The 25,953-nt window shown below is 38.9% G+C and overlaps 1 protein-coding gene across 8 annotated transcripts in view; it reads left to right on the plus strand.

Moving 5' to 3' along the window:
• Positions 1 to 25,953, plus strand: part of MELK (maternal embryonic leucine zipper kinase) — a 130,165-nt gene that overhangs the window by 63,911 nt on the left and 40,301 nt on the right. For 3 of the 8 annotated variants that reach the window (XR_006196037.1, XM_042913774.1, XM_042913776.1), the window contains exons 12-18: positions 1,527 to 1,658; positions 5,497 to 5,619; positions 10,293 to 10,524; positions 13,861 to 13,957; positions 15,564 to 15,732; positions 23,866 to 23,922; positions 25,342 to 25,445. Coding sequence is in view for 7 of the 8 variants with exons in the window: in XM_042913774.1 (XP_042769708.1) it covers positions 1,527 to 1,658; positions 5,497 to 5,619; positions 10,293 to 10,524; positions 13,861 to 13,957; positions 15,564 to 15,732; positions 23,866 to 23,922; positions 25,342 to 25,445 (914 nt within the window). In the remaining variant the exon portion in view is untranslated. Of the gene's footprint in view, positions 1 to 1,526; positions 1,659 to 5,496; positions 5,620 to 10,292; positions 10,525 to 13,860; positions 13,958 to 15,563; positions 15,733 to 17,303; positions 17,494 to 23,865; positions 23,923 to 25,341; positions 25,446 to 25,953 lie in introns of those variants that run through there. The other 5 variants (XM_042913775.1, XM_042913777.1, XM_042913780.1 and 2 more) reach the window with 3 other exon arrangements.

The raw sequence follows: 25,953 nt of genomic DNA on the forward strand, positions 1-25,953 counted from the left end.
GAAGAAAGCATCAAAGAAATAATACAAGAAGAAATATTCCAGAACTGAAGGTTTCTAAGGTAGTAGAACTGAGTTTTTAAGAATGAAGGGGCTTAGCCAGGGTTTGGAAATGTGGATGAAAATAGATCTCCACAAAGTGGAATTTCAGAAAAGTGGGGGAAAAGGGAATATCCAAAAAATATCTAGAGCCAAAAACAATCCCCAAAAGATCATAAACAAAGGCTTGGAATCGGAAAGACTTTGGATTTTTCAGTAGTTATATAAGAAGTGAGAAGACCATGGAATAGTGTTTTCAAAACTGAAAATTATTATCATCCTAAAATTATATATTCAGCCAAACCAGAATCAAGTGTGAGGATGAAATGCAGTCAGTCACCAGGCATGCAAGATCGCAAAAAATTTACCTCCCATCCATCTACCTTCAGGAAGTTACTGGAGAATATATTGCACCCAAACAAGTGACCAAGAAAGAGGAATCCTTAGGATCTAGGAAACTGGTGACACATTGTAGAATAGAGGTGAAGGTAACCCCTAGACTGACAGTTAAGTTGCAGGTTGAGAAAGAAGCCAGTCCAGAGTGGAGCATGGAATGCACACATCAGGTGGAATGTCTCCAAAATGGCAGCGGAGTGGGGGCCAGATCGGCTGGTGTTATGTGACATGTTGAGGGGAGGTGAAGAGTGCTGGAGAGTGTGCAGATGAATTAGTAAGACGAATAACTGCCTCTTTTTTATTTAACTTCGGGAAAAACCAAGATATTAAAGAAGGAAATGCGAAGATAGTACCCTGCATGGTTTAGGTGCAATTCCATATTGGTTGTTAAGATATTAGAATACTTATATCCTCACTGGTAAAGAACTGCTACGAGTGCCCTCCCCGTAGCCCATTACCTCCCTTAGGTCCCGTGGGCACCTCCCTCCAGTCTCCCCTGGAACCCAGTGATTAAAAGGTTAATAATTGTCATGGCACAGGTCCCCCAGGACCCTACTCACTCTCAGCCTCTGTTCTAATTGCTTAGAGTCAGGGTACCAATTAAATATTTCGAACATTACCCTTACTTAGTTGTGAATACTATTTACATAATCATAGTAGTATAAATATTGATTTAACTAAAAATTGTCATAAAATTATAGTGGGAGGATACAGGGAGGAAGAATGTATGGGGCAGGAAGGAAAGTTCTTATTTTCCATACTAGGAAATTCATAGATAATATCTGAAGCTGAAGAAAAATTTTAAAGCCATTAAATTTAAATTAAATTATAAGCAACATAGAAACATAGACCAAATAGCTTAAAGTATTTAAAAGTGGTTCCCTCTGGGGAGTGGAAAGTGTGTGTGTGTGTGTGTGTGTGTGTGTGTGTGTGTGTGTGTGTGTCTGTCTATGTCTGTGTGTATGAGAGAGTGAAGGAGACACGGTGCAAGGGACGGTTATTTTTTCTGAATGGAAAAAAGTTAATGTAAAATAAAACATTATTTCAAAAAACAACTTTCATCTTGTAAAGAACTTTGATTTTCTTTTTTCCAGTGGCAGTATGATCACCTCACAGCTACCTATCTTCTGCTGCTAGCCAAGAAGGCTCGGGGAAAACCAGTTCGTTTAAGGCTTCCTTCTTTTTCCTGTGGACAAGCCAGTGATACCCCGTTCACAAACACCAAGGTAAATGTTAGAACCTTTTGTGTGAACACCGACTGCTCTGGCTTCACGCCTGCTCCATTCATGAGTGGGTCCACCACTGGTGTCAAGGAGCCAGAGGCAAGACATTTTATGATTTAGATATTTTTGGTGAGGAAAATGGGAAATTCAGAACTTGAACTCTAAAAATTTCAAAGTTAACATGGCATGGAAATAATCCTCTCTTCCCCTTTGTTTTTCACGAAAATAATTTTTGATTGTTGTAGAAGAATTTTAAGTCACAGATAAGCTAAAGGAAAATAGAACTTATGCATAAACCTACTCCCTGTAGATAATATAGTTTTATTTGACTATGACTTTCCATTCTCTTTTGGTGTGTTTATTTATATAATTTATTTTAAATGTTCAGTTTTGAGAGGCAAAGTGTGAGCGGGGGAGGGGCAGAGAGAGAGGGAGACACAGAATCTGAAGCAGGCTCCAGGCTCTGACCTATCAGCACAGAGTCTGACACGGGGCTTGAACTCATGAACCACAACACCATGGCCTGAGCCGAAGTTGGACGCTTAACTGACTGAGCCACCCAGGTGCCCCTATTTATATAATTTATGTATATAATTAATACAAGTGCTTTTAAAGGACACTTGTATTATTGGGTTGGGGATAAAAATTTTTAAAAATTATTGGGAGTAAGATTTCTGAAAATAGGATGTATTGTCTTTTATATGACATGAAATACTTTAATGAATATTTTGATACTCATTTATGTTGATGGTTTAGGTTTTTGTTTTGAGCAATAGTTATAGCTCATATAACTCAAATACCTTGTATGAATTTGTTGTGACCATATTTTTTCTACTTTTGTCCTTTTTGTCTCATTTTTCTTTGTCATGAGTGTTTAGAATGATGGAGAAGCTTTACATTTTTGGAAGCACCATGTCATTCCTAAGAACTCCCATTAGTCTCTATCTTCTGAGTTTTTGTTACCTCCCATGGTTTAAAATACTGCCTTCCAAATCCTTTGCTGGATGCGTGTGGGAACTTTGGAATATAATCAGTCTGATTAATTTAGGTTGCAATTTAAATTATTCTAGCACTAGGAAATTGTACTTTTATTATTCTCAGAGAAAGAGGTAGTTAGCTCTCTTTATTTAATCCAGTATAGCCCAAATGACTATGTGTGAGGTGATTTTATTTCTCTGCCTCTCAAAATTATGTCAAAAGAAAAGCTACCTTTTTCATGATCTTGTGTTAAATCTCCCTCTGACCTCCCTGAATTCCTTTAATGTTTCATTTAGATCTCTCTCTCTTTTTTTTTTAAATGTTTATTTATTATTGAGAGACAGAGACACAGAGCGTGAGCAGGGGAGGGGTAGAGAGAGGGGGAGACATAGAATCTGAAGCAGGCCCCAGGCTCTGAGCTGTCAGCACAGAGCCTGATGCGGGGCTCGAACTCACAAACTGCAAGATCATGACCTGAGCCAAAGTCGGTCGCTTAACCAACTGAGCCACCCAGGCGCCCCTAGATCTCTCTTTATGGCACTTATCAATCATGTGCTGCAGGTATAGGGAATCTTATGTCCCTTCCAGACCCTGTCAGTCTCTGCCTCTCTCCTTTCCTCCCTAGTTGGTCTTTTGGCCAAACTAAGCACTAAAAGTGCCAGGAGCTTTACTTAAAAGTGTACGGGTTTGTTTTTTTTTTAAGTACCAGGAGCTACACTTAAAAGTGTAAAGGGATCTCTGAAGTGAAATAATGTCATTCCTGGGATGGTTTTCTAGTCTATTCTTGGAGAGTTTTGTTGGATTGGTGAATACACCATGCCCAGACAGATCTTTTACCCATGGACTCCGTGAGTTGTCCTGTCACTCATCCTGCCCACATTTCCAGACCCTTTAAACTTTCAGACTGAAGTGAAGATCTTGGGGTCAAAGAGAACACAAAATCATGAACTCTGTTTCTGATCAAGGTAATTGCAGAATGGCGTTAGATAAGTCTGTACCTAGAATAAACTTCAGCAAAATTTTTACATTTATAACACCTTTGTTAACAGTTCTGAGATATTTTCCTAAGCCATTGAATTTTCTTACATCTGGATTGGCCCAATCTCAATTCACCTGCTTCTAAGAATTATGAAGTATTCAAGTATCTGGGAAGATACTTACTCTTCTCTTTCAACTAATGAGCATTGACCCTGATCGTGTAATTATTTGGGCATTATTGAATCAATTTTTATGGTAGGTAGATATTTTAATAATAAGCAATAGTGTAGAAATAAAATTTTGGGTTATTTTCTGCTTTTTATGCAAATCATTAAAACTTGAAACATAGTTTCTTTGTACTGTTCTCCCCTTAGGTAGAATCACCCTTTTTTCTCTGAGGTGTTGTTTATAAGAAAGTAAGTAATCCTGAACTGCTAATCAACAGATGGCATTTTCAGCAAGACAATAATACAGTCTGATCCAGGAATCAGATTGGTTAAAGATTTGGTTTGGCTAAAGATTGAGAGGTCAAGAGGGCGAAAGTAAGAGGAAGAGAAGGAGGGAGTGAGTTGGGAGGGTAGGTGAGAGCTAGATTGTAGAGAGCTTTGAAATGCCATGTCAGAAGGGTTAGACTTTATGCTATATGTAATGGGAACCATTGATTTTTGAGCAAGATAGGATAAGTCACTTGACAGGACTGTAATTTTGAAAAATGTATCCAGTGGTATATAGACTTGTTCAGTTAGGGATGTGTGTGTGCTGTTACTCTCTATGGCAGTGCTCGGGATTGCCATCGTTCGTTACTTTTCTCCACTGAGCCTAGATTTAGCTTTAGTATTTTTCTCCGGCTAGCACTCCATGTAGCCAGTTCTAGTTGATGATAATTGGAGAACTCTGTCATCCCTGGTTGAGAGGGTAGAAACACTGGTGGCACAGACCATACTGTCTGTTTGAATAGTTCAGGTCTGAGAAGATGTGTCCTTGAATTAGAACAGTGGCAGTGGGACTGGAAAGTAAATGGTGACGTATGAGAAATTCAAGTAAAATTGTCTGGCTGGCTTAACTAGATGTTGAATTTCGGAAATGGAAGGAGGGAGAAATAAAAGATCCAATTACACTCCATAGTCTTAGAATTTAGGGTGTGTCTAGTATACCCTTAGTTTATGGAGGCGGGGGAGATAAATGACTGTGGGGGTATTGTTAGCACAGGACCCCAAATACTCTGTCCCCAGGAGACCTGTCTTAAAGCTAGTTTATTCTTACTGGGAAAAATTGCTACATATTCTGCATGTATTTGCAAAAAAAGAAACCTGTATTTAAAAGTCATTTCTTTTATGTTTTCTACTTTGTTAGAACGCTTTTTTTTTTTTGAAACATTTATTTATTTTTTGAGAGACAGAGTGAGCAGGAGAGGGGCAGAGAGAGAGGGATTCACAGATTCCGAAGCTGACTCCAGGCTTGAGCTGTGAGCACAGAGTCCAATGGGGGGCTTGAACTCACAAACCATGAGATCATGACCTGAGCCAAAGTCGGATGTTTAACTGACTGAGGCACCCAGGCACCCCAGAGCTTTTTTATTTGTAGATTTGCAGTCGAGTTGTTTCTCTGGTGTTATAGTGATTATCTGATAATAAAGCCAAATTTATCTTTGGCTAAAGAGTATATATGTAAACATGTTCCAAGACATGTTTGAGAGTCAGAGATTCTCCTCATAATTTGTGTTGGCATTTTTTGACTTCCTGTTTTCTGTCCTGGACAGTGAGCTCCTTTAGTATACTATCTGATTTGTTTCTGCTTCCAGGGCCTTGCCCTGTGCCTTGAACATAATCTTTTAAAAATTGAACCATGATGGCGTTGTCTCTGAGTTCTTCTATTTTTTGAATAGTCAAAGAATCTGAGTCTAGAAGATATGACAACAAGTGATGAAAATGATGTGGCTGGATTGATAGACTATGACTGGTGTGGAGACAGTTCATCAATAGGTGTGACCACCCCACAAACACCACAGGTTGGTTATTTATTTTACTATTTAAAGCAGTGTATGTTGCCTAAATTATAAAAACATCTAGACTCTAATGTGAGTATGTATAGTAAGTCTGTGTAATATACGGTATTGGGTGTGTGCTTGCAAATTTAATGAATTCCTAAGCCATTGAAGACATTAATGAGAGATTTGTTGGAATATGAACAAAAGGGAAGCCATTTATTTCTAAGTTGAACAAAGCCAAGATTCCATTTTAGAGCACTTTACTGTTCCTCTTTTCGCTTGTCTTTTTTCCCCCTGCCCTCCCTTCCCCTCCCCTCCCCCTTTCCAAAAATGAAGTACAGCTTACATATAGTTAACTATTTGTTAACACTGTTTTAGTGTGCAGTTCTGTGTGTTTTGACAAATGCATACAGTCCTGTGACCACCATCAAAATCAAGAACAGTTCTGTTGCCCCCTCTCCTAGAGTCCCTCATTGTAGCCAACTCCCTATTCCCCCCAACTCAGAGTAGCAACTGATCTGTTTTCTTCTCCTTTTGATAATCTTTTTTTTTTTTTTAATCTTATTTGGCATTTGTTGAACTTATTGGATGTACAGTGAATGTTATTCCTCCACTCTCTCTGAGGGGGCCACGGAGAGTGCACTCTCTTTGACAGCAGTGAAATACAGGAGCAGGTGTGCATGTTTCTACTCAGGGAAGCTCACTAGAGACTTAGAATCCAAAGTTTTTACTGGGGCTGGTTACACAGGCTCTCTATGTTGGTGGAATTCGTCACAATCACAGAAATTCTAGACTTCTAGAAGAAAAGCTGTCATTCATCATAAATCACACTGCTTGTAGTCTGTACAGTCTGGTACAGCAGGGTTTGGTGCTCCAGCCATACAAACAAACTTATCCCAACAATGTTGGGAATTTTCTAAAAGCTGGGTTACCTAGCTTCCATCCAGGACCTGCTAGGCTAACTCTTGTGTGCAGCAGGGCCCCTATTACATATGTGTAAGAGTGCTACCACATATATACTTAGGAGTGGAATGAGTATCTTCAGCGTTAACAGATAATGCCAGTTTTTTCCCCAAAGTGGTTTTATTAAGTATACTTCAACCAGAAGTAGAAGACTGTTCCCGTTGCTTTACATATTTATTAATACTTGATATTTTTGGCTATTTAATATTTTGATATTTAAATATTTGCTAATCTGGTGAGTATTAAGTTACATCTCCTACATTGAAAAGTCCATTCTTTCACCACCAGATCTACAGTGGTGCTTTGATCATATATCAAGTTGTCATAGGAGTGTATCTGTTTCTGGGCTATATTTTGTTTTATTGATTTTTTTTCACCAGTACTACACATCTTAATTACTTTAATTTTGTAATAGTTCTTCTCTCTGGTTGGCCAATTCTTCTTTAAGAATGTCTTGGCTACTCTTGTCCCTTTGCATTTCCATATACATTTTAGAATCATTTGGACAAACTTCACATACACTCAAAAATTGAAATTGCATTGAATTTAAGATTCAACTTGGGAAAAATTGAAATCTAGACCCTCAAATCCCCCTATCCATAAACATAGTATATCTCTTCATTTATTAGGTTTTAGTTAATTGCTTTTAATAAAGTTTTATAAATTTCCCCAGAAAGGTCTTATATTTTTATTAGATTTATTCCTAAATACTCTTATTTTTTTATTGCTGTTGGGAGTGGTAGGTCTTTTAAAATCACAGTTTTGTATCTGTTACTGGTGTATAGATATGAAATTGATTTTTGTGAATGATCTTATATTCAGTAACTTTCCTAAACTCTTAAATTCTTATAATGTGTCTGTGTATTTTTTTGAGTGTTCTGTGTACAAAAATATATCATCTATGGGTGGCAGTTTTGTTTCTGCTTTCTAATTCTTTTATTAACATTTTATTTATTTATTTATTTATTTATTTTTTTGAGTGATTGAGAGAGAGACTGTGAGCAGGAGAAGGGCAGAGAGAGAGGGAGACACAGAATCCAAGCAGGCTTCAGGCTCTGAGCTGTCAGCACAGAGCCTGATACGAGGCTCGAACTCATGAACCATGAGTTCATGACTTGAGCCAAAGTCAGATGCTTAACCAAATGAACCACCCAGGCACCCCTCTTCCTTTCTAATTCTTAAACCTTTAATATCTTTTGTTTTTTTTTATTACTGCACTTAGTAGACCTAGCAATATAGCAGACACTGTTTTTCCAAGTTGTAAAAAAGAATACTTCTTTTATCATTAAGTATGATGTATGTTCTCTCTTTCCCTCTTAAACCTTCCCCTTCCCACTCTCCCTCACTCTCCTTCTCCTTGTCAGCCTTCCTCTCTCCACTGCACCTCCCACCCTGTCTTTTTCAAGTTAAGACCTGTTTTTCATTTAGTTCTGGTCTGCTAAGATTTGTTTAAATTTTTCTTTTATAGTGTTTGTTTATTTTTGAGACACAGAGTGTGAGCAGGGGAGGGGCAGAGAGGGAGGGAGACACAGAATCTGAAGCAGGCTTCAGGCTCTGAGCTGTCAGCATAGAGCCTGACGCGGTACTTTGAACTCACCAATACGCGAGATCATGACCTGAGCCTGTGTTGGACGCTTAACCAACTGAGCCACCAGGCATCCATCCCTAAGATTTGTTTAAAGTCATGAATCTGTATTGTAGAAAATACCTATTGAGAAAATCATCTATTTTTGTTTCTTTCACTAGTTGATATAATTAACTACATTAAATAATGTAGTTTGTTATATGTTATATCAATAGTTATGATGTTAAGCCAGTCTTGTATTCTTTATATAAGCCCAGTTTACTACCTTTTTAATACACTGCTGGGGTTAGTTTGCTAATATTTTGTTTAGAATTTCTGCTTCTTTGTTCTTAAATGAAAATGTCCTATAGTTTTCTGTCTCATATAAGTCTTTTTTTCTTTTGAAAATTTTAGTTTTATTATTACAGACATTATACATGGATACATTCATCTTGTAAAACATTTAGACAATATAGAACAATGTCAAATAATGCATGAAAGTCTTTCTTCTCCTCTACTTGCATTCTATTCCATCCATCTGATTTTGGTATTGTGATTATAGTAGTCTTCTAAAATGAATTGGGATGTGTTCCTTTTTTATTCTCTGGAATGGTTTTTAAGAGCTAGGGATTGTATTTTCCTTGAATGCATATAGGACCATGCAGAAAGTATGAATTTGGTCCCTAAAATTGCAAATTATTAAAGGAGAATTTTGCTTCTCCAGAGTTAAGCCTAGGACAGACAACATTGTTGTGCTGTCCTCTTTACAGGGCGGATTTATATTTAATTCACAGTTTGATTTTAGATTTTTTAAAATAATTTTTTTAATGTTTAATTAATTAATTAATTAATTATTTTTAATGTTTATTTATTTTTGAGACAGTGCAAGAGACAGAGTGCAAGCAGCGGAGGGGCAGACAGTGGGAGACACAGAATCTGAAGCAGGCTCCAGGCTGTGAGCTCCCAGAGCCTGACGCGGGGCTCGAACTCACAAACTGCGAGATCATGACCTGAGATGAATTCGGACGCTTAACCGACTGAGCCACTCAGTCACCCCAATGTTTATTTATTTTTGAGAGAGAGGGAGAGAGAGAGAGGAAGAGTGGGAGGGGAAGAGAGAGAGGGAGACACAGAATCTGAAGCAGGCTTTAGGCTCTGCACTGTTAGCACAAAGCCTGATGTGGGGCTCAAACCCATGAACCATGAGATCATGACCTGAGCCAAAGTCAGAGGCTTAACTGACTGAGCCACCCTGGTGCCCCTAGTTTTGTTTTGTTTTTTAAGTCTATTTGTTTTGGAGAGAGAGAAACCACAAGTGGGGGAGGGGCAGAGAGAGGGAGAGAGAGAATCCCAAGCAGGTTGTGTCCTATCAGCAGGGAGCCTGACAAAGCCTTGTCGTGGTGGTCATGGGGCAACCGTGAGATCAAGACCTGAGCTGAAGTCGGATGCTTCACTGACTGAGCCACCCCACCCTGCCTTTCATTTTAGTTATAGCCCCCTCTGGCTTTTCATGAGCACTTTGGTTCTAACTTACCACCTTGCGTAGGCCTAAGGCTTCCATGGCTGTTAACGTCCATGCTGCCGGTTATCCCAGGTGGTAGGTAGATGGCCTTAGAGCAATGGACAGCTTCAGCCTTTATTATATCTCTGGATTCATGCTCCTCTTCTTAGTTTAGCCTCTGAGGATTTTCCTTACTTTTTTGCAAGCTCAACCATAAATCCAAAATGATTAAAAAATATTTTGTATGCAACATTTCTGTTAAGAGTATTTTAACATGGTTTTTCTGCTGTAATCACTAAACACTTAGTTTTTGGTACACATTAGAGACAAACCATGGGAATCTAGGCATGGGAAACAATTCCTCAGGGATTTAATTGTGACCATTCTCAGTATTGCCTGAGATCTGGGTGTGTTTGATTTAACACTCAGCCTAAAACATGTTGAAAATGATCTGTCAGTAGAACAGACTAAAGTGATCTACGTGTACTAAAGAGAATTGAATATACATTTTTAAATTTCCTGGTATTGCCAATAATATCCTTTTGAGAGTATTTCATTTTAGTAAAAATGGTGCATGGTAATTTGCAAATGATTAAGGCATGTTGTAGAGAAATTGACTTTTCTTCTTCTTCATTGTGCTTTATCCAGTAACTTTTTTTTTTCCAGTTTGCCAAGCATTGGACAGAATCAAATGGTCTGGAATCTAAATCATTAACTCCAGTATTATGCAGAGCATCTGCCAATAAATTAAAGAACAAAGAGAATGTATATACGCCTAAGTCTGCTGTAAAGAATGATGAGTGCTTTGTATTTCCTGAGCCAAAGACTCCAGTTAATAAGAACCAGCATAAGAGAGAAATACTCTCCACACCAAATCATTACACTACACCCTCAAAAGGTATTTGCTATATACTGATCAGTGGTAAAGTACCTTCAAATTCTATTCTTACCATCTAAGCACATAATAGGTCGGAAATGGCTAGCATTGCCCTCAGGAATTTATGCTTTTTTTATCCTATATTATTTGCATTGGTTGAAATGAAAGCATATTAGTCAACTTCTATTGATATTTTTTCTCTTTTTCACATATGTAAAGTTGAAGTATAGCATCATAGAATATCAAAGCCGAAAGGCAAGTTAGAGCTCATTTCATCCACCTGTTTTTTTTCACAGCTGAAGAACACAAGGCTCAGACGAGTGATTTGCCCAAGGTCATATATCCAGATTTAGACTTTGTTTTCTCCTTTGCCCCCACTTATGGTGACTAAAACTGAAGTCTCTGCTGAGCCCTGAGATCTCACTCATCTGGATCTCTGGTTCTGGTATCTGATCCTGCCCTTGCTCATATTTCAGAAGCACTCATAGTCATGTCCTTCTAGAGATCTAGATCTGCGTCCAGATATTACAACTTTCTCATTGTCTTTGGTTTCCTTATCAGCTCGGTCATCACCAATTATTTAAGTGGTTTCTTTTATGACACCTCAGTGTTTTCTTGCTGGCCTCATTTAGGCACATTCTATTTTGTCAGTTCCTAGAACTGAACGCAGTTTTCTAGTGCTGGGTCTCATCAGGATAAGACTGTAAGCATCATGAGAGTAGAGATTCTGTCTGCCATTTTTGCAACAGGGCATAGTATATGGTAGGGGTTGTCTTTATTGTCTGGTACTTAGTAGGTGCCCAGTGCCTGGTATATAGTGGGGCCATATCTGTTGAAAGAAAGAATGAATTAGAGAGAGCCTGAAGGGGTTTTATTTATTGTGATCTAGTCTATGTCACTTTTTAAAAAATTGTTATTTTTAGAGAGCATGATCGTGAGTGGGGGAGAGGGGCAGAGGGAGAGAGAGGGAGAGGAAGAGAGAGAGAGAGAGAGAGAGAGAGAGAGAGAGAGAGAGAATCTTAAGCAGGCTCCACGTTCAGCATGGAGCCTGACACAGGGCTCGTTCCCACAACCCTGGGATCATGACCTGAGCCCAAATCAAGAGTCGGATGCTCAACTGACTGAGACACCTAGGTGCCCCCAAGTCACTTTTTAAAATGACTCCTAAACCTTTTTGGCCTTTTTTTCTAGCAATTGTAACCTACTCTTGTTTTATGTTAAGAGTCTAACGAACCCAAACTCCAAGACCTTGCCATGTGAAGTGCTGCTAAATCATGTCCTGCCATTGTGCTTCTAATTTGCTAATGGGCCTGATAGCCAGTTCCAGAGCTCTACTTCTTGTAAAGATATTATGATCAACTTTGTCAGAATATTTACTGGAAGTTCTGTTATTCTGTTAATTGCATTCTCTCGTTCATCAGCTCAAACAACACTTTCCCCAGAATTGTGAAGCTAGCTAGTTTGGTGTGATAAGTATGTATAGCTGCCTGGGGTTATTATGAGGGTTCAGTGAGGTAACATTTGGATATTAAGGTCGGATGTTACTAGTAGTAGCTGCTATTGCATTTTTTTCCTAATGGGGTATTTCTCTTCTGTTACTTGTTAATATAGCTACAGTATCGTTTGTGAATCGGGGTTGGGTAGGGAGATAAGATGGACTTTAACTCATTGAGGGATTTTTTTTTTTTTTTTAATTTTAAATGTTTATTTATTTTTGAGAGAGACAGAGACAGACTGTGAGCGGATTAGGGGCAGAGAGAGAGGGAGACACAGAATCCGAAGCAGGCTCCGGGCTCCGAGCTGTCAGCACAGAGCCCGATGCGGGGTTCAAACCCACGAGCTGTGAGATCATGACCTGAGCTGAAGTCGGAGGCTCAATAGACTGAGCCACCCAGGCGCCCCAGAGGGCTTTTTTTTTTTTTTAAGCCTTTGATGCTTATAGTTCCTTCTATTATTGAGTATGTGTTTTTAACTTAAAAAAATTTTTTTTAATGTTTATCTTTGAGAGAGAGAGAGAGAGACAGACAGAGTGTGAGCGGGGGAGGGACAGAGAGAGAGAGAGAGAGGGAGACACAGAATCTGAAACAGGGTTCAGGCTCTGAGCTGTCAGCACAGAGCCTGACACGGGGCTTGAACCCACAAACCACGAGATTATGATCTGGGCTGAAGTTGGATGCTTAACCAACTTAGCCACCCAAGCGCCCTGTGTGTTTTTACTTTTTATGTAATTCTGAAAGTTTTGAAACATGGATAGTTTGGAATTTATAATCTTAATGTATCATCAGTTTGCATAGAAAACTTCCTCTCAGTTTGTGAGAAAGATTGTGTTGGTCTAAAGTTATTATTGGCTATTTTTCTTTAAACATAAGAGCCACCTACAGAAGCTACTGGCTAAAGCCCTGATTGATAGCTTCCATTAGTGCTGTGTACTTTACTTTCTTTCATCTGAGTCATTTTTCACATAAGCATTAATCACTTTTCTTAATCTGGTACAATACAGTCAGCAATACTTCATCAACGAGTAACTATGTATAATAGTAGATACTCCTTGTATACAAAGATGAAAATATTTTCAGATACTATTTTCTTGTTCTCATGGAACCAGTGAAAATAGTCCTGATAGTCATAAACAAAACAAAACAAAATCTTTAATATCATCTTAAAAACTTGATATCATATGCTTGTTATAAAGTGTTGTTCCCTCTAAAGGGTATGTAACTTTTAGATCATAAACAAAAAGTTAACTAAATAGTGGTAACCAGATTTGTTATTGTGAATTTGTCACAAATTATCTGGATACAAATACCCTACTAGAATGAAACACAAAATTCTAGAATAGAATTTATATTCTAGAATATAAAAATAACAAAAGCTCACACTGTTTAAAGCTTTTGTCAAGCCTTCATGGGGACTGTTCTCTTTGCCTAACAGGAGTTGAGTAGGGCAAAGAATTGAATGAATACCTCTCAATACTATTTTGAATTAAAAGCACAAATTGGATCCTTGTATAAATACAGATTGACTTTTGTTTATAGAAAGGAGAATCAGTAGTCATAAAATCTGTATTTATATGATCTATTTAAATTTGTCATATAATATTTATAATAAAATTTTAATCATGGACTCGGTTTTGCAGTGAAGGAAAAGAAGAGCCACACATGCAAAGCCAAAATGATTTTGTTTTTATTATCAATCACATGGAAATAATTCTTTAAATAAGTAGAGCCTTAACACCACTGGCCAAGTGATTACAGTATTTCTGAGTCAATGAATAAGTGATGTATGCATTATTGACAAAAATTTTGAAACCATAATATGTCAGCTACATATGGTTTGTGTTTGTTGTTTTTCTAATAGCCAGAAACCAGTGCCTGAAAGAAACTCCTGTTAAAATGCCAATAAATTCAGCAGGAACAGAGAAGTTAATGACAGGTGTCATTAGCCCTGAGAGGCGGTAAGTGTTCTGTTTTTTAGATTCTTTGATCTTTAGTATATGTAGCCAGATTTTCTTTTTTCACGTATGATCAGCCTGATTAAGGTAACAAGCCATTGTGTAAATTATGTCGGAGACTGCAGAAATGTCTAGCTGAATGCGGATGGCCTATGGCCATTACTGTAGCTGTTGTTGCTGCCTTCCTCATGGGGAAGAAATCTGAAACTCTTCAGCAGTAGGACTGGCATCTTAACGTACAGCAGCTTGGGAAGACAGTGGCTCTGGCCCCATCCACATAGTCCCCTTTCTGAGGCCCATCTTTTCTGATACTTCTCCTGGTAGAGTGTAGACATCCACTGATAGCAGTTCTTCATATAGTAAAGATACCAACTGGTGTGTCAAAGAAAACTCATCCCTCTTGTATGGACATGGACAGTTTGGCAGCATTGGCGTCCCTTCATTGTCTTTATTTTTTAATTTTAAAAAATGTTTATATTATTTATTTAAGTAATCCCTGCGTCCTGTGTGGGGCTCGAACTCACGACCCTGAAATCAAGAGTTGCATGCTCCTCTGAGCGAGCCAGCCAGACGCCCCTCATCGTCTATAATAGCTATTTTTTTATTTTTATTTTTAAATGTTTTTAAAGTTTATTTTGAGAGAGAGAAAGATAGTGTAGGCACATGAACAGGGACGGGGCAGGGAAGAGAGAGAGGGAGAGAGGATCCCAAGCAGGCTCCACACTGTCAGCACAGAGCATGACATGGGGCATGATCAGACACTTAACCAACTGAGTCACCAAGGCACCCCTATAATAGCTATGTTTTATTTATTAAAAAAATTTTTTTTTAATGTTTATTTATTTTTGAGAGAGAGAGAGAGAGACTGAGTGTGAACAGGTGAGGGGCAGAGAGAGAGAGGGAGACACAGAATCTGAAGCAGGCTCCAGGCTCTGAACTGTCAGCACAAAGCCCGACGTGGGGCTCAAACCCACAAACTGCAAGATCATGACCTGAGTGAAAGTCGGATGCTTAACCGACAGAGCCACCCAGGCACCCCAGTGTAATAGCTATTTTTTAAAGAAGGATCCATTTTGAGGGCAGTTGAGGAAATTAGACTGTGAACTAGATATTAGACAGTACTGTGGCATTATTATCAATTTTCTTGATGGTATTGTGGTTATGTAGAAAATGTCGTTGTTTGTTGGGTATGTGTGCTGAAGTGTTTCAGAGTGAAGTCTCATAGTATCTTCAGATGGGTTACCTTTAGATGGTTCAGCAAAAATGTGCATATATTTAATGTATTCATTTATATATGTAGAGAAGGCAAATGTGGTGAGACATTAACAACTGTTGAATCTAAGAGGATATATATATGGGGTTCATTGTACTCTTCACCCAACTTTTCTGTATATTTTTTTTTAAAAAGCTAGGGGAAAAATAGTTTTGCCAAGGGGCAGTTGGCTGAGGGGAGGGGTGATGGCTGTGTTCCAGTGGGAGATGGCTTTTGTGCTTCCTGAGTAGTGAGCTGGACTGGCCTTGGCATTCGCCTTGGCATACTTGAACGGCTTGTGACAGCCCCGACTGGCAGGAGGCCCAGTTTTACTCATGGATTTTTTTTCTTTTTAAGATGTCGCTCAGTGGAACTGGATCTCAACCAAGCACACGTAGAAGATACTCCAAAAAGAAAAGGAACCAAAGTGTTTGGGAGCCTTGAAAGGGGGTTGGATAAGGTTATCACTGTGCTTACCAGGAGCAGAAGGAAGGGCTCTGCCAAAGATGGGCCAAGAAGACTAAAGGTAAGTGCACTGGAATTCTTTAGTATGGATTTCAGAAGCTGGCTGCTAACCAGACTATTTTTCTTTTCCAAGAGAAGTACTGAATGAATGAATGAATGAATGAATGATTTTTTATTTTATGCGTTTTGATGCAGTGCGCTTTGAGAATGCAGAGGTAAATTATACAAACTTGCTCTTTCCAAGGAGCGAATAACTATAATCCAAATATTCAAGTGGAGAGATTAATCACAGAGGCAATATGGAGGCAGGGAAACATGGGGCATATGGAGGAACTGAGAGCTGCCTTAAGGATGGGGACTTGAGCTTAATTGTCATATCTCTGGCATGTAGAAGAGTCTCTGACACATGGATATCTCTGTAGGCCCTCACAAAATATTTGAATGCATGGGAAGTGAATTTGAACTTTGAGTGTGGTGTATGTGAAGAAAATACTGAGCAGCACACTGGGAAGGTAGGCTGAGAGGTCCTCACAGGCCTAAGAGGTTTGGAACTTTGATAGTCCTGTCATGCTTCAAAGGCTTAATGTGTCAGTGGTATGGGCAATATGTTCAATGGGGAAAGGAAAGGAAAAAGAAGTGATTAGTAGATATAAAATACTTCTTACTCTCTTGGATTCTCTCTGAGCATTCCTTCAAACATCTAATGAATGACATTTTTGTTTGGGGGAAGTAAGAGGTACAGGTATAAATAAGACTCCACTTGGAAATGACATAGCCCATGTCATTGAGGATCTCATAGAGTGGCAGTGAAGACAGGCAGGGATATTACTCTGTGCTGTAATAAAAACATGTTCCAAGAGGAGGGAAGAGGAGATGGTAGTGTTCTCTGTGATTTGGGGACTGGGTCTCTTCAGGTTTTGCACTGAGACTCTCATTTGGGACAAATCTGGGCCTGTTTGGGGAAGGAAAATGATGAGCTGTTGGATAGAAGTGTGCTTCCGGGGAGAATATTCAGATATGTCCTGTTTTAAAGTGGAAGAAGATAGGACTTATCCATTAATATCTGTTGCCTGTTGAACTTGTATAATGTACTGAAAAGTTTTGCATATGGCTGTTTATTAGGTATATTTTGTTCTTTTGTTCTAAGATTTCTGTAGATGGAGACAGTTATGAAATATTTCAAACACTGACATTGGGATCAAGAACACCATAGTGCTGGGGCGCCAGGGTGCCTCGGTTGGTTAAGTGTCCGACTTCAGCTCAGGTCATAATCTCATGGTTCATGGGTTCGAGCCCCACATTGGGCTCTGTGCTGACAGCTCAGAGCTTGGAGCCTGCTTCAGATTCCATGTCTCCCTCTCTCTCTGCCCCTCCCCTGCTTGCGCTCTGTCTCTTTCTCAAACATGAATAAACGTTAAAAAAAAAAAATTAAGAAAACCATAGTGCCATTTTCCTGAAAAACATTAGATAAAGAAAATTAAGGAAACATGTCCAATCATATACATTATTGAGAAGCTAAGCAGTTGTCAAATACTAGTGGATAATACCCTAAAAATGTTCACCTGTGTAAATTGGTTGGCCCCTGAATGCATTTTCCAGTAGGAACTGCTAAGATGTTAGTTGATTTTCCAGGGATTCTCCACTACTTCCAGGATGTAGGAGAAAAACCACAGATTGGGAATGAGAAGACCTGAGTTCTAGCTTCAGCTTCGTACTTTGTAGCTTGGATAAGTCGTTTTATCCCTGCCTGCCTCAATTTCCATATTTGTAAAAACTGGAGATAATTTCTACCCCAGCACCTTCGTAGAGCCGGGATGCATAAATAAAGCTGCCTCTGTGAAATATACGTGAAATGCTCTATTATATAAGGTATTCCAGTTTTTTTTTAAATTTTTATTACTGAAGTATAGTTGACATACCATGTTACATTAGTTTCATGTGTACAACATAGTGACTTCATGATTGTGTACATTATGCAGTGCTCACCATGATGAGTGTGGTTATCATCTGGCACCATACTATGTTATTAAAATGTTTTTGACTGTATTCCCTGTGCTGTACTTTTCAGAGAGAGAACATATGCACAAGTGGGGAAATGGGGCAGAGAGAGAGACAGAGAGACAGAGAGAGAGAAAGAGAATCTTAAGTAGGCTTCATGCTTAGTGTGGAGTCTGATATGGGGCTCTATCCCACAACCCTGGGATCATGCTTGAACCTATATCAAGAGTCAGATGCTCAACTGACTGAGCCACCCAGGCATACCAAAGGTGTTCCAGTGTTGAGTGAAATTATCATCCACGTTGAGCATTTTTAACCCTAATGTAGCAGAACCATAGTCCTCATTAACACACATCTAACATCAGAAACTTGATCTAACTTTGGATCTGTAACCCTTTTAAATGGTTTAAGTTTTTGCAGAACTGCAGGCCTCGCTTTAGAAAATTTGTTTCATTTTTTCTACCTACTTCTTTTTATTTTTTAATGTTTATTTATTCATTTTTGAGAGAGAGAAAGAGAGGCACAAGTGGGAGAGGAGCAGAGAGAGAGAGGGAAACACAGAATCTGAAGCAGGCTCTGAGCTGTCAGCACAGAGCCTGACACGGGGCTCAAACCCACAAACGGCGAGATCATGACCTGAGGCAAAGTCAGACTCTTACCCAACTGAGCCACCCAGGCGCCCTTCTACCTATTTCTTACATTAAAAAATTATAAACTTAAGAGTGAAACCATATGGTATCTGTCTTTCTCTGTATGGCTTATTTCACTTAGCATCATGCTCTCCAGTTCCATCCACGTTGCTACAAAAGGCCATATTTCATTCTTTCTCATTGCCATGTAGTATTCCATTGTGTATATAAACCACAATTTCTTTATCCATTCATCAGTTGATGGACATTTAGGCTCTTTCCATAATTTGGCTATTGTTGAGAGTGCTGCTATAAACATTGGGGTACAAGTGCCCCAATGCATCAGTACTCCTGTATCCCTTGGGTAAATTCCTAGCAGTGCTATTGCTGGGTCATAGGGTAGGTCTATTTTTAATTTTCTGAGGAACCTCCACACTGCTTTCCAGAGTGGCTGCACCAATTTGCATTCCCACCAACAGTGCAAGAGGGTTCCCGTTTCTCCACATTCTCTCCAGCATCTATAGTCTCCTGATTTGTTCATTTTGGCCACTCTGACTGGCGTGAGGTGATATCTGAGTGTGGTTTTGATTTGTATTTCCCTGATGAGGAGCGACGTTGAACATCTTTTCATGTGCCTGTTGGCCATCCGGATGTCTTCTTTAGAGAAGTGTCTATTCATGTTTTCTGCTCATTTCTTCACTGCGTTATTTGTTTTTCGGGTGTGGAGTTTGGTGAGCTCTTTATAGATTTTGGATACTAGCCCTTTGTCCGATAAGTCATTTGCAAATATCTTTTCCCATTCCGTTGGTTGCCTTTTAGTTTTGTTGGTTGTTTCCTTTGCTGTGCAGAAGCTGAGAAACTTAACAGAAACCCATGGGGGAGGGGAAGGAAGAAAAAAAAAAAGAAAGAAGTTAGAGTGGGAGAGAGCCAAAGCATAAGAGACTGTTAAAAACTGAGAACAAACTGAGGGTTGATGGGGGGTGGGAGGGAGGGGAGGGTGGGGGGTGGGTACTGAGGACGGCACCTTTTGGGATGAGCACTGGGTGTTGTATGGAAACCAATTTGACAATAAATTTCATATATTGGAAAAAAAATAAAAAAAAAATTATAAACTTAGAAAAGTTAGAAGGATGGTACAAAGAACACCTTAGTTTGTTAAGATGAAGATCATGTATAGTTAAGCCTCTTGTAGGCTTTTTTACAGATTGTTGAAAAAAATCTGAAATTTGAACAGATAAATTAGGATTAATTTTTTTTAATGTTTATTTATTTATTTTGAGAGAGAGAGAGAGAGAGAGAGCGCGCGCGAGCATGTGCACAAACGGGAGGGGCAGAGACAGAGGGAGAGAGAGAATCCCAAGCAGGCTCCATGCTGACAGTGCAGAGCCTGACATGGGGCTCGATCTCACAAACCATGAGATCATCACCTGAGCCGAAATCAAGAGTTGGATGGCACCCAGGCGCCCCAGATTAATTCTTTATTTTACACAAGGAATCACTTAAATTGTATTTGGAAGTGTTCTGTTGATTATCTTGACAAAGCCAATTTAGTTTGGTGAAACAGCCCTGGATGGGGACCCAGCAGAGGGTCCTTGTCATAGCTGTGCCACTTGTTCCTTTTATAACTTGAAGCTGGGTCCCTAAACTCTGGTCATTGAACACTCACCTGCAGATGGGCATATCACCTGCACTGCTATTTATCTGGTATTTTCTTTATACTGACTCTTAAAAAAAAAAAAAAGATTTATAGAGGTATAATTGACCTAAATAAATGACCTGTACCTCTTAAAAGTGTGTGATTAATATACTTTGGCATTATATAGACACCTGTGAAACTGTCAACACAATCAGGAGGACTAGCTTTTTAAAATCTTAAGTCTATTTATTTAAAATTTGTTTATTTATTTTGAAAGTGAGCGAGTGAGTGCAAATGGAGGGGCAGAAAGAGAGGTGAACAGAGGACCTGAAGTGGGGTCTGTACTGACAGCAGAGAGCCCAATGTGTGGCTCAAACTCATGAACTGTTAGACTATGACCTAAGCTGAAGTTGGACTCAAAATTTTAATTTTTTTTTACATTTATTTTTGAGAGAGAGAGATTGAGAGAGAGAGAGAGAGAGAGAGAGAGAGAGAGACAGTGCGAGTAGGGGAGTGGCAGATAGAGAAGGAGACACACAATCTGAAATAAGCTCCAGGCTCCGAGCTGTCAGCACGGAGCCTGATGTGGGGCTTGAACCCATGAACTGTGAGATCATGACCTGAACTGAAGTCAGACTCTTAACTGACTGAGCTACCCAGGTGTCTGATCTTAAGTTTACTTTTAAAGAAACTATATGTTACTAGTTTTTGCTGATTATGTTTTTCTAAATCAGATTGGAACAAATATATAAATACTAAATAAAAATACAGTTGACCCTTGAATGACATGGGTTTGAACTGCATGGGTCACTTACATGTATATTGTTTTAAACAGGTATATTGGGAAAATTTGGGGGGGGACTTGCAACAATTTGGAAAAACTCAAAAACGGCGTGGCCCAGAAATATCAAAAAAATTAAGAAAAAGATATGTAGATATTAGTCTATTTGATCATTTACCCTACCATAAGATATAACAGATATAAAAAGTTAAAATTTATCATAACTTACGCACACAAACACATACTGTACATGGTGCCATTCACAGTTGAGAGAAATGTAAACAAACTTAAAGATGCAGTATTAAATCATAACTGCATAAAATCAACTGTAATATGCTTTACTACTGTAATAATTTCGTAGCTATTCTTCTGTTGCTCTTGCGGTGAGCTTGTGTTGTGAGTATCTGCTTAAAAATGCCGTGTGATGCTAATCGTCTCCACGTGAGCAATTGGTCCCTTCAGTGAATTGCATATCACAGTCAAAAATGATCTTTTGTGGTTCTTGCATATTTTTCACATTTAAATACGTTTAAAACGTATAAATCACGTGTATCGCAATGCCATACACCTTGAGTAACACCAGGGGACCTGTATGAAGTGCCAGTAGTGATGCTGGATGTGCTCCCGAGAAGCAGAGAGAAGTCATGACTTTACAAGAAAAAGTTGAATTGCTTGATATGTACCATAGATTGATGTCTGTGGCTGCGGTTGCCCACCATTTCCAGATAAATGAATCCAGTGTAAGGACCATTGTTTAAAAAAAAGAAAAGGGAAACTCATGAAGCCATTGTGGCAGCTATGCCAACAGGCACAAAAACCTTGCATTTTTTGCAAAATACTTTTTTTTAATCTCGTATTGAAAATGCAGCTTTAACGTGGGTGTAGGATTGCTGTAAGAAGGGCATACCTATAAGCTTTATATGATTTGAGAAAAGATGAAGTCATGTTATGACTACTTAAAACAAAAAGAAGGTGAGGTATCTAAAGCTGGAGAATTTAATGCCAGCAAAGCATGGTTTGATGATTTTAGAAAGAGATTTGGTTTAAAAAATGTTAAGGGGCGCCTGGGTGGCACAGTCGGTTGAGTGTCGGCTTGGGTCATGATCTCGCAGTTGACTAGTTCGAGCCCTGCATTAGGCTCTGTGCTGACAGCTCAGAGCCTGGAGCCTGCTTCGGATTCTGTGTCTCCCTCTCTGCCTCTTCCCCGCTCATGCTCTGTCTCTCTCTGTCTCAAAAATAAAGATAAACATTAAAAAAAAAAAAAAAAGTTAAGATAACAAGAGAAGCAACTTCTGCTGACCAAGAGGCAGTAGATACTGGTTCCCAGATGCCATTAAGAAAATCATTGAGGAAAAAGAATATCTTCCTGAATAGCAGACAAAATTACCCTATTCCGGAAAAAAAAAATGCCACAAAAGACATTGACTAGTAAGGAAGAAAAAGAAGCACTAGCCTTTAAGGCAGGAAGGGATAGGCTAGCTCTACTATTCTATGCAAATGCAGTTGGTTTTATGATCAGCACTGCCCTTGTCTTATAAAGCTGCTAACCCCTGAGTCTTGAAGGGAAAATATGACCATCAACTGCCAATCTTTTGGTTGTACAAGAAGATATAGACAATAAGAACTCTCTTTCTGGATAGATTTCATCAATGAAGTCAAAAAGTACCTTGCCAGTAAGGGACTGCCTTAATTTTTTTATTTTATTTTATTTATTTTTAGAGAGAGAGCAGGGGAGAGGGGCAGAAGGAGAGAGAGGGAGAGAGGGAGGAAGGAAGGATTGATCTTAAGTAGGCTCCATGCTCAGTGCAGAGCTGAACGTGAGGCTCCATCTCACCACCGTGAGATGATGACCTGAGCCGAAATCAAGAATCCGAATCAGATGCTTAACCGACCGAATCACCTAGGCGCCCCAAGGACTGCCTTTTAAAGTTCTTTTGAACAAACTGAGGGTTGATGGCGGGTGGGAGGGAGGGGAGGGTGAGTGATGGGTATTGAAGAGGGCACCTTTTGGGATGAGCACTGGGTGTTGTATGGAAACCAATTTGACAATAAATTTCATATATTGAAAAAAAACAAAAAAAAACCCAAAAAAACCCCAAAAAACAAAAAAAAAATAAAGTTCTTTTGATATTGGACAATGCCGCTGACCACCCAGAATCCTATGATATCAACACTGAAGGTGTCGAAGTGGTGTGCTTGTCCCCAGACATGGCATCTCTAATTCCTCCTCTAGAAGAGGGGGTCATAAGGACCTTTAAGGCTCATTACACACAGTACTATGGAAAGGGTTGTCAGCATTATGGAAGAGAATGTCATGAAGGTCTAGAAGGATTACATCATTGAAGATGCCATTGTTGTAACAGAAAAATCATGAAAGCCTAAGCCTAAAACAAATTTCTGCTGGAGAAAACTGTCCACATGTTGTGCATAACTTCACAGGGTTTACGGCAGAGCCAAACAGAGAAATTATGAAAGAGTTTGTGGATATGGCAAAAAAGGGTGTTTGTGGGGCTTCAAGATATGGGGAGAAAGTCAAGAGCTGATAGACACCACGCCAGAAGAATTAACAGAAGATAAGTTGATGGAGATAAGTGATCTGAACCAGTGACATGATGAGGAAGAACATGTAGAAGAAGCAGTGCTAGAAACCAAATTGACATTAGACAAACTGGCAAAAGGGTTTTGATAATTCAGGACTACTTTTTACTTCTTTTATGACATGGAGCCTTTTGTGATATGGGCACTGAAACTGAAGCAAATGATAGGAGGAGGATTGGTACCGGACAGAAACATTTTTTAGAAAAATGAAAAAGCATAAAGTCAGACAAATTGCGACCTATTTCCAGGAAGTTCCACTAAGTGTGCCTGCCCCTTCTCATCCCCTTCTGCCTCTTCCACCTCTGCCACCCTGAGACAGCAAGAACAACCTCTCCTCCTCAGCCGACTCAACATGAAAAAGAGGAGGATGAAGGACTTTATGATGATCCACTTCTACCTGATGAGCAGTAAATAATCACCATGACATACACTTAATAAACTTACCTGTGGTGTATGTGTGTGTGTCATGTGAACGTGTAGTAACTGTATGACAAGAGCCATAGGAGACGTTTTTGTGCCATCATCATCATTACCTGAGTGTTCCTCATGTAGAACCTTGTGTGCAAGACTCATATGGAAGTGGATAGCCTATCTTTACTTAGACACAAGGTGAGTGGTATTTAATATAAAATTAATAATGTGTTAGTTTTCTTACTGTTTTGTGACTTTGTTTTCAAAGAATAACATTACTGTACAGTATGCTTCTCTTGTCTTTGGAGAAACTGCTTATCAGCCTACCATCACCAGTAGGTGTTTTTAAAAATATATATAACAGTGTTTCTAATACTGTATTATGAATGTGACTGTATTACTGTATCCCATAGAATATTATAACCATTTATTCATTAGTGTGTAGGCTAAGCTACTGTGAAGCAATCATATTGATTACACCAGGCTACCATGAAGCAGTCATACTGCTGGTTTTTCGTTATCAATGCATGAGTAAATAAATAAATACACCTGTAAATAAATATGAATTTCTTTTTCATATTATCTTTTCATTTTTGATATCTAGTGTTAGTAATACATGTAACATCCGTCATGTTTTGTATCATATAAGACAGTATTTTTGTAGGTACTAATAGAAGATAGAGGATTCATCTTGTAAACAGTGTAAACTTACAGTATTGATAAATATGGTACAGTACTGTAAATATATGTTCCCTTCCCTTTTTAAAAAAAATTTTTTTTAACGTTTATTTATTTTGAGAGACAGAGAAATAGAGCATGAGTGGGGGAGGGGCAGAGAGAGAAGGAGACACAGAATCTGAAGCAGGCTCCAGGCTCTGAGCTGTCAGCACAGAGCCCGATATGGGGCTTGAACTCACGAACCATGAGATCAGAACCTGAGCTAAAGTCGGATGCATAACCGACCTAGCCACCCAGCTTCCCCCTTTCCTTTTTATTTTCTTAACATTTTCTTTTCTCTAGCTTATTATATTGTACGAACTTAGAATATAATACACATAACATACAGAATATGTGTTAACTGATTGTTATGATATCTGTAAGGCTTTCGGTCAACAGGCTATTAAGTTTTGTGGGAGTCGAAAGTTATATGTGGATTTTTAACTGCATGAAGGGTCAGTACTCCTAGCCCTTGCGTTTTTCAAGGGTCAGGTATATATTCAAACCACATTTCCGGGGCCATTTGTTTCATCTCTCACAGTTTACATCTTAGGACAATTAATGTTTCTGGCATAGCACAAGAAGGGAGAAACAAGTAAAGTTCAAACAGATAGATGTTAATTAATATTTATGTATTTCATTAAAAAGATTGGTAGGAGAAGAGGATGAAAAGTTAAAAAGGATGATATGGATGTACTTGCTAGTGAAAGTTAATTTCTCCAAGCTTTCCAGTGCCATCTTATTCCAGCTTACCAAGAATTGGTTGTAAATTCAGTATTTTTCTAGAAATGCTTCCATTTGAACTGGTGCTATAATGATTTTGGGATCTCTGAGTTAGGTAGGATGGTGTCTGTGTTGATGTAAAGATTTACTTCATACCCCTTCTTTTTCTTTTTTAAGCTTCACTATAATGTGACTACAACCAAACTAGTGAATCCAGATCAACTCTTGAATGAAATAATGTCTGTTCTTCCAAAGAAGCATGTTGACTTTGTACAAAAGGGGTAAGAAGCACACTTAGAGGCTGTTGCATTTATTACTTGATATCTTTTGAGCTTTGAGAAGACATGTATTGAATCTTCTCTTTTTAAAAAAAATTTTTTCCCACCTCATTTTCATCAAAAAAGCTCTTATGGCAGTGTCATTGTTCATAATTTAGCTTCTTTGGTTTTGTATGAGCTAGTGCCATATTGTCACCACTTTCAAAATTAGACTTTTCGAAATAGGAAAAATCTGAACTCCTTCCAGTTTTTTCTCCAGTCGAGACACCTCAGACCAATCAAGGGTTTATAGAATCCTTTCGTTTATGACTTGCTGTTGGACAGGACTGGGTTTTCACCATTTTAGGAAATTATTTCACCTTAACTCTTTCCCACCGTTCAGTGAGCTGCCGGCAAAGCCTCTGTGGCTGTGATCTCATGGTCTGAATGGCCAGACCTCATCTCGTTACCTAAGATGTTCATATTTCTAAGTATTTCCAGTTATGTCTTTCAAATTTCATTATTGAGGCAG

Source organism: Panthera leo, chromosome D4 (genome assembly GCF_018350215.1).
Source record: "Panthera leo isolate Ple1 chromosome D4, P.leo_Ple1_pat1.1, whole genome shotgun sequence".
NCBI classification, from domain to species: domain Eukaryota; kingdom Metazoa; phylum Chordata; class Mammalia; order Carnivora; family Felidae; genus Panthera; species Panthera leo.